The 8,703-nt window shown below is 34.7% G+C and overlaps 1 protein-coding gene across 1 annotated transcript; it reads left to right on the top strand.

Annotated features, from left to right (window-relative positions):
• The first annotated feature begins 281 nt into the window (after positions 1–281).
• Positions 282–7,670, top strand: LOC134649426 (venom allergen 5-like). The gene is made up of 5 exons (XM_063504172.1): positions 282–597; positions 1,313–1,434; positions 2,488–2,748; positions 6,581–6,776; positions 7,081–7,670. The coding sequence occupies exons 1-5, from the start codon at positions 519–521 to the stop codon at positions 7,371–7,373; spliced, it is 951 nt and encodes a 316-aa protein (XP_063360242.1). The 5' UTR covers positions 282–518; the 3' UTR covers positions 7,374–7,670.
• The last annotated feature ends 1,033 nt before the right edge of the window (positions 7,671–8,703 follow it).

The raw sequence follows: 8,703 nt of genomic DNA, 5'->3' as shown, positions 1-8,703 counted from the left end.
GAGTCCTATTTTAGCGTCCAATGTTGTTTTATGCCTGTCTGCATTTCTACATGAAATATGTTGTGGCGTTAAATAAATGTATATTCTTTCTTTCTTTATTTAAATTTAATTACAGTATTTAAATTATAATATTTATAATAAGTAGGTATACCTACACTATGTAATTTATAAAATAACTTTCTGTTATGTTTCAGGCAAATCGATAATGCAATCCGACCAATGACTATATTTTACTTCTCTCTATAACGACTAGACCACTAAAAGGTACTCCTGAAAAGTGCGGCTCGTGAAAAGTCAGTGAACGGTCACCCGCAGCGCGTCTCCCCTACGGCAGGTACCGGCGATGGTACTTAAACAAACGCGCCACCCGATTCACCACATACCGCTAAAGACCGTAGAGCGCGCAGCACGTAGTGCTACGGATCACGGCAAGTTTGACGTTTCGTAAATAACCAGTGAATTTTAGTTGCGAATCTCAAAGAGTTAAGTGTTGTGAAAAAGAACTTTAATATTTCAATATGATGTCCTTAGTGTTGTTTGTTTTGGGAGGGCTCCTTGCAACGACAGAGGGTTGCGGCATTGGAAAGCAGGTGATAAGTAAGTTTTTTTACCTTTATTTTGTAATTGATAGTTTTAAACGAATTAGTAAATTACCTAAAATAGAATTCAAATGAATAGTTTCTTTCAGTCGATCTGATTTTGAAACAGTTACACCTTAAGATCGACTAAAAGAAATGCTAACTTTAAGATAAATTAAAAATAATTTATGGCTTGTTTTGATAATAATTGAACCGTGAAGTAACTAATTATAAACAAATAATTTAATATAGAACATAATTATTCATTAATTGTGCGTGAACCGGATTATTTAATTAAAAAATCAACAATAGGAAGTAGTGTTATACAATGATGTAATATAACGGCTCAGCGATTATATCTTATTTCCATGACAATAAAGTTATCATGAAATTTCATCATAAGACATTTATGTAAAAGTCAAAGTCATTTTGCAGTCATAGAAGTAATAAAATCACCCGCCGCCACCCAGTCTACAATATTCGGACGAGCTCTGCCAAAGACGATCCCATTAGCATACCAAAATGGGTTGAGGTCATAAAAATTTATTGACAGACACCTGTGTTAACACGCACCGGCCACGATAAATCAGATAAATCTGACTCATTATGCGACAAATAGTCACGTAGATCTAGCCAATTCATCGGTACCGGTATACATCTATACAATTTGTTTTTGAAACAATTTTAAAGCATTAAATTTGTTACTTGTTACTAATGATATGTGTTTGGTTTAGCGTCGGGCGGACTGTCAGCACTCGAGAAGCAAACCATCGTGGACGCGCACAACCGCCTTCGACAGAGCATCGCCCTGGGGCAGGTGTCCAGCCAGCCGCCGGCAGCTAATATGATGGAAATGGTAAGTTAGAGTTACACATAAGATATCTTACATAACGTGAAGACTGACTGACTATACCTATGCTATAGTATGAATTATCTCAGATGATTTTTTCGGGCTCGGGCCCTAGTCTATTAAACAAAAGGTATTGTTTCCTCTATGCAGTGCTTACACCTGTTTACTGCTAATAGATCCTACATAAGTAACGGGAACAAACCCGTTTAAAAAGCAAATTTACCATTCTATTTATATGGTTCAAATTCATGAAACAACCCATTTGGAGATAACACGTTTTGATCCAAAGAAAAGACCATCCTGATTGTTCTCAGAATGAGCTGTCACATAAATTTGAACCTTAATACTATCATGATAGTTGCCTTTTAAACGACATGGTTACTTTGGCACGTGCTAAAGACCGCTCTTAAAAGAAACATAGGCTTTTGTTTAACAGATTAGGGCTCGAGCCCGAAAAATTCATCTGAGATAATTCATACTATAATTATATCAAGGGACGTGATAATAACTAGAACGGAAGATTTCTTGTTAGATATTTGTTTGTCGCTTGTTGAAGGACCGAATTGTTAATGAAGTTAAGTAATGGGAATAATTTTGATGATACGTATGTAAATTATTCCCATTACTTAACTTTATTAACAATTTAGACCTTCAACAAGCGACAAACAAATATTGTATCGAACCGTAACCAGTGATAAATTGTCGGCGATTAAAAAATGATACAATCATTTCACGGCCGACCCGAATTTAAATATTTACCGAGTCACAAAGCTTGCAAAGTTCGATGCCCTATACTAAAAACAGCATTAAAATGCAGTTACTCACCAGGAAAGGGCTTATGGTATCTTAACTTGCGATTTATCGGAATTCCAGCGACTTTTATGTGTATGCGTCAAGCAAGAATTTTAAGCTCACCTTTAAAAGACAAAAATGTTTCCTTTTTTTAGTAATGTGTGAATAAAAGACAGAAAACATTTGAATAAGATCCACAACTAGCACAATAAATCGATAAGTGACGGCGCTGGTTTGAGAAAATTAACTAGTATTAAATTCTCGCAGGTGTGGGATGAAGAGTTAGCAGCAACCGCGCAACGTTGGGCTGACCAATGCACGCCCGCGCACGACCACGCCGCGCAACGCGACGTGGGCAGATTCCCGGTCGGACAGAACCTCGCAGCCACCTGGACCACTCGCCCCCCAAGCGATCCCAAAGACTCTCAGCCTGATTTCATGAGGCAGATCACGGCCTGGTTCGATGAAGTCCGTATCTACGGATTCAAGCCTATCAGTGGCGGCCACGGAACCGGTCATTACTCTCAGGTATATATCGCTTTTTTTATTTTATACACATGATTTTTAGACAACATTCTTTTTAATAAAAATACTATAGATAATAAATTTTATGTAATTGATGACTATCAATATTTATTTGCTTGATTGATATAATTGAATTTGTTAAAAGACTTTACGAATTTATTAAAAGAATTAGACCGAAATAATGCAAGATTACCTTATCTGTATGATATAAAAATTCGGCTTATTACGAACTAGCTGTTGCCCGCGACTTCGTACGCGTGGATTTGTATATTGGTGGTTATATATTCTACATTAGCTTAGAACATTATGCAGCAAAAGATCGCAGTAGGACGGTTAATCATTTGTTAATTATTAATATTACAACGCATGATACTTGTCTTTCACAACCTACGAAGCTTCAAGCCCCTAACTGAATAAAATTGTTCTCGTATAATCCCTCTCAACCAGAAGATTTTCATGTCCTCTATTTAATAAAACCTACTACTTAACTACCTATTTACGAAGTTTGAAGTTCCTAGCTTTAAATCAAATTTGAACCCTATACAAACTTTCAACCCCTTTTTAACCATTATAGGGGATGAATTTTTAAAAACGCTGAAATTACTTTTCTTGTATTTTAATAATATGCCCATATACAAAGTTTACAACGATTCAAGTCCCGCACTCAAATGAATGTTTGACCTCCATACAAATCTTCAACCCCTTTTTCACCACCATGGGGATGAATTATCAAAAACTCTGAAATTAGTTTTCTTCTCTTTTGATGAAATACCTTTTTACGAAGTTTCAAGTTTGTTTGCAACTTTACAAACTTTCAACCCCCTTTCGACCCTTTAAGAGATGAATTTTAAAAACGCTGAATTTACTTTTCTCGTATTTTAATAAAATGCCATTTTACAAAGATTCAAGCCCCGCACTCACAAAAATGTTTGATCTCCATACAAACTTTTTACCCTTTTTCACCACTTTAAGAGATGAATTTTCAAAAACGCTGAAATAAGTTTTCTTCTTTTTTAATAAAAGTTCCTAGCTTAAAATAAAATGTGAACCCCATAAAAACTTTCAACCCCTTTTTAACCCTTTTAAGGGATGTACTTTTAAAAACGCTGAAATGACTTTTCTTGTATTCTAATAAATGCCTCTGTACAAAAATTCAAGCCCCGCACTCACAAAAATATCTGATCTCCATACAAACTTTCAACCACTTTTTCACCACCTTCAGATATGAATTTTCAAAAACGCTGAAATTAGTTTTTTTTTCAGTTTTAATTTAATACCTTTTTACGAAGTTTCAAGTTCATAGCTTAAAATAAGATTTGAAACCCGTACAAACTTTCAACCCCTTTTTAATCCTGTAAGGGGATGAATTTTACAAAACGCTAAAACTACTTTTCCTGTCTTCTAATAATATCCCCAAATCCAAAGATTCAAGTCCCGCGCTCGACAAAATGTTTGATATCAATACAAACTTTCAACCCCTTTTTCACCACCTTACAGGATGAATTTTCAAAAACGCTGAAATTAGTTTTCTTGTATTTTAATTTAATACCCTTTTAAGAAAGTTTCAAGTTCCTAGCTTAAAATAAAATTTGATACCCGTACAAATTTTCAACCCCTTTTTAACCCTGTTAGGGGATGAATTTTACAAAACGCTGAAATTACTTTTCCTGTCTTCTAATAATATCCCCAAATACAAAGATTCAAGTCCCGCGCTCGACAAAATGTTTGATATCAATACAAACTTTCAACCCCTTTTTCACCACCTTACAGGATGAATTTTCAAAAACGCTGAAATTAGTTTTCTTGTATTTTAATTTAATACCCTTTTACGAAGTTTCAAGTTCCTAGCTTAAAATAAAATTTGATACCCGTACAAATTTTCAACCCCTTTTTAACCCTGTTAGGGGATGAATTTTACAAAACGCTGAAATTACTTTTCCTGTCTTCTAATAATATCCCCAAATACAAAGACTCAAGGCCCGCGCTCGAAAAAATGTTTGATATCAATACAAACTTTCAACCCCTTTTTCACCACCTTACAGGATGAATTTTCAAAAACGCTGAAATTAGTTTTCTTGTATTTTAATTTAATACCTTTTTACGAAGTTTCAAGTTCCTAGCTTAAAATAAAATTTGATACCCTTACAAACTTTCAACCCCTTTTTAACCCTGTCAGGGGATGAATTTTACAAAACACTGAAATTACTTTTCCTGTCTTTTAATAATATCCCCAAATACAAAGACTCAAGTCCCGCGCTCGAAAAAATATTTGATATCCATACAAATTTTCAACCCCTTTTTCACCACGTTAGGGGATGAATTTTCAAAAACGCTGAAATTACTTTTCTTATCTTCTAATAATATCCCCAAATGCAAAGATTCAAGTCCCGCGCTCGAAAAAATATTTGATATCCATACAAACTTTCAACCCCTTTTTCACCATCTTAGGAGATGAATTTTCAAAAACGCTGAAATTTGTTTTCTTGCATATTAAAAATATATCTTTTTACGAAGTTTCAAGTTCTTAGCTTAAAATAAAATTTGAACCCTATACGAATTTTCAACCCTTTTTTAACCCTGTTAGGGGATGAATTTTACAAAACGCTGAAATTACTTTTCCTGTCTTCTAATAATATCGCCAAATGCAAAGATTCAAGTCCCGCGCTCGAAAAAATATTTGATATCCATACAAACTTTCAACCCCTTTTTCACCACCTTAGGGGATGAATTTTCAAAAACGCTGAAATTATTTTTCTTGTATTTTAATTTAACACCTTTTTGCAAAGTTTCAAGTTCCTAGATCAAAATAAAATTTGCACCCCAAGACGAACTTTCATCCCATTTTTAACCCCCTTAGTGGTTGAATTTCCAAAAACGTTGCAATTACTTTTTTTTTGTAATCGGTTATTATGCCTTTCTAAGAAGTTTCAAAGCATTTGTAATGGATTCAAACTTTCAACCCCTTTTTAACCCTGTTAGGGGATGAATTTTCAAAAACGCTGAAATTATTTTTCCTGTCTTATAATAATATCCCCATATACAAAGTTTCAAGTCCCACTCTCAAAAAATATTTGATCTCCATACAAACTTTCAACCCCTTTTTCACCACCTTGGGGGATGAATTTTCAAAAACGATGAAATTAGTTTTTTTGTATTTTAATTTAATACCTTTCTGCAAAGTTTCAAGTTCCTAGATCAAAATAAAATTTGCACCCCAAGACGAACTTTCATCCCCTTTTTAACCCCCTTAGGGGTTGAATTTCCAAAAACGTTGCTATTACTTTTTTTTGTAATCGGCTATTATGCCTTTCTAAGAAGTTTCAAAGCATTTGTAATGGATTCAAACTTTCAACCCCTTTTTAACCCTGTTAGGGGATGAATTTTCAAAAACGCTGAAATTACTTTTCCTGTCTTATAATAATATCCCCATATGCAAAGTTTCAAGTCCCACACTCACAAAAATATTTGATCACCATACAAACTTTTAACCCCTTTTTCACCACCTTGGGGGATGAATTTTCAAAAACGCTGAAATTAGTTTTCTTGTTTTTTAATATAATACATTTTTACAAAGTTTCAAATTCTTAGCTTAAAATAAAACTTGTTCCCCATACAACCTTTCATCCCCTTTTTAACCCCTTAGGGGTTGAATTTTTCAAAATCGCTTCTTATCTCTTGTACACTTTATAAATGCAACCTAGTGTGCAAATTTCAACTTTCTATCTTTTGTAGTTTCGGCTCTGCGTTGATGAATCAGTCAGTCAGTCAGTCAGTCAGGACACTTGCATTTATATATATAGATTATAAAATTAATTTCCATCTCTCTTGTCAATAGTTGGTATGGGGCGAGACATCACACGTGGGCTGCGGATTCACGTTCTACTACGACAACGCGAGAGGCTACACCAAGCTGTACGTCTGCAACTACGGTCCCGGAGGCAACGTAATCGGAGCCAACCCTTACGAGAAGGGTTACCCCGCTTGCAGCACCTACGGACTCGCAGACTCCAGAAAATACTCTGGTCTATGCGGTAAGCATTGCATATTCTGTTACTATACTTTATATTAACCCTACATTCTTAAATACCAAAATCCCCTGAGATTTGGATTTTTAGACTGTTAGTCAACGAGCACAGTACGTAATGAAGTGAAATTAACACAAACATTTTTTAACTTGAACAACTTTAGATCACTCTAAATTTTAAATAAACCTTTCAGACTATTTATTTTTTACTTTTTGCGGAAAAAGTTAAATTTTTGAATCTATTACAAGAACTTTTGTGTATGATTCGGACTTACTATACTAAAATCTAATATTTTGTTTATTGTTTACAGCAACCAGCAGTTTCACTGCATCTTCGAGTTATCAAACGGTCGACAATGTCAACGTCATCCCGGACAGCACTGGCAATCAAGCCTTCAACTACCAGTTCAGCGACCAGTACAGCAATCAATTCAGCAATCAGTTCAGCAACCAATACCAGTACCAGTACCAGCAACCTACCTATTACCAAACACAAACACAGACTTCTACTTACAGGCCATTTATCAGCCTCTTCAAGTCTGCATCAAATCTTTTCACTCAGCCTAAATCAAGAGGGTTCAGATTTGGTACTGTTTACCTATGAAACTTCATAAGTTTTAGACATACTAATAGCAGTATTTTTAAATTATTATGAGATTGTGACAGTTTCTGTTACTCGACTGATTATGTTTAAGATTATCGGTATTGATAGTTAATAAAAAGTTCTCTTTGGTTCTACAAAAAGAACCGCGGGCATATTTTAATACTGAAATCTTTCTGAGCTTCAAGAATTATGAAGTTATAGATTATTCTAGATGAAATATGTGATATTGTACAGACCATTAAGTATTAGCGGAGAGCAGGCGACAGTTGTTAAATGAAATATACGTTTTTATATTTACTTTGTTGTTTTTTATGCATATCAAATATTTTTTCAACTAGTAGGTAGTGAATTTTATCAGGTTATATGGCCGATTTTGTATCGGAGATCCTACAAATTTATTATATGGACACGTCATCTCCCTGTGGATTAATTCACTTCGATTAACAAAATTTGACACGGGGGCCGATGACATCACCGCACTATCACAAAATCGGCCGTCAAGATGTCATAAAGACGAATATCAACCGAAGATTGCGTCACTTTGTCATTATTTAGTGACACTTTGTTTCTTATTACCATAAAACACCTGGAGGCCTGGCCTGGTATATTATCATTTTCTAACGGCTTTACTAAGAATGTGAAACAAAGTAACTGGAAGGAACTTTAAGTTTCTCTTATTTCTTACTTTTATTTACTCAGACGAATCTGGCTATTTAAAAAAGTACACGTCCCTCACACAGTTCTTTTAGATTTATTAAACCCACAAAATTATAGTATACGGGACCTTTTTTCATATTTTTTCCACACACTAATCGAAAGAGCGGAAAATTCATAACAGGTATGTGTATATAAAACTCATACGTCAGTTACGTTAATTGAACCTACGGTCAGTAAATGGTTCAGAGTAGAACTACCTTTGCATACCAGGAAGGAACTACTTAACAACAGGAATTGCATATTCCGCGATTAAAATTCTTCGTCAAAGGTTGCTAAGAAACTCATGCTCATAAAGACGCAATCACCTTCTTTTTTACTTATATTTAAAAATAAATCAATTTCACTTTACGACCATAAAAATATTAACGGAAGTCGGAAGGAAGAGTTCTATCGCAGAACGTTGGCCACCGCTCGTTGGTGAAAAAACGTACCTAATAGGAAGGGCACGGTCCTGAACACTTGAGGAACTGGCTGAAAAGGCAAATATTATACACAGGACACAAAAATAATTTCCCAAAAAACGTATTTTTTGTATGAGGGACCTTCAATATACTCGGTACACATAACATAAGAAAATAAATATTGTGATTCTAGCCGGTCAAATGTTCGATAC

Source organism: Cydia amplana, chromosome 7, assembly GCF_948474715.1.
Source record: "Cydia amplana chromosome 7, ilCydAmpl1.1, whole genome shotgun sequence".
In the NCBI taxonomy this organism is placed as follows: Eukaryota; Metazoa; Arthropoda; class Insecta; order Lepidoptera; family Tortricidae; genus Cydia; species Cydia amplana.
Note: the sequence above shows the minus strand (reverse complement) of the source record. Positions and strands in the feature narration are given on the sequence as shown.

What these genes read in the sequence shown, in the direction of transcription:
- LOC134649426 (XM_063504172.1), top strand. Translation starts at nt 519, where the DNA reads ATGATGTCCTTAGTGTTGTTTGTTTTGGGAGGGCTCCTTGCAACGACA. An exon ending in GAACCGGTCATTACTCTCAG is followed by an intron (nt 2,749 to 6,580) that starts GTATATATCGCT and finishes TCTTGTCAATAG; the next exon opens with TTGGTATGGGGCGAGACATC. An exon ending in AAAATACTCTGGTCTATGCG is followed by an intron (nt 6,777 to 7,080) that starts GTAAGCATTGCA and finishes TATTGTTTACAG; the next exon opens with CAACCAGCAGTTTCACTGCA.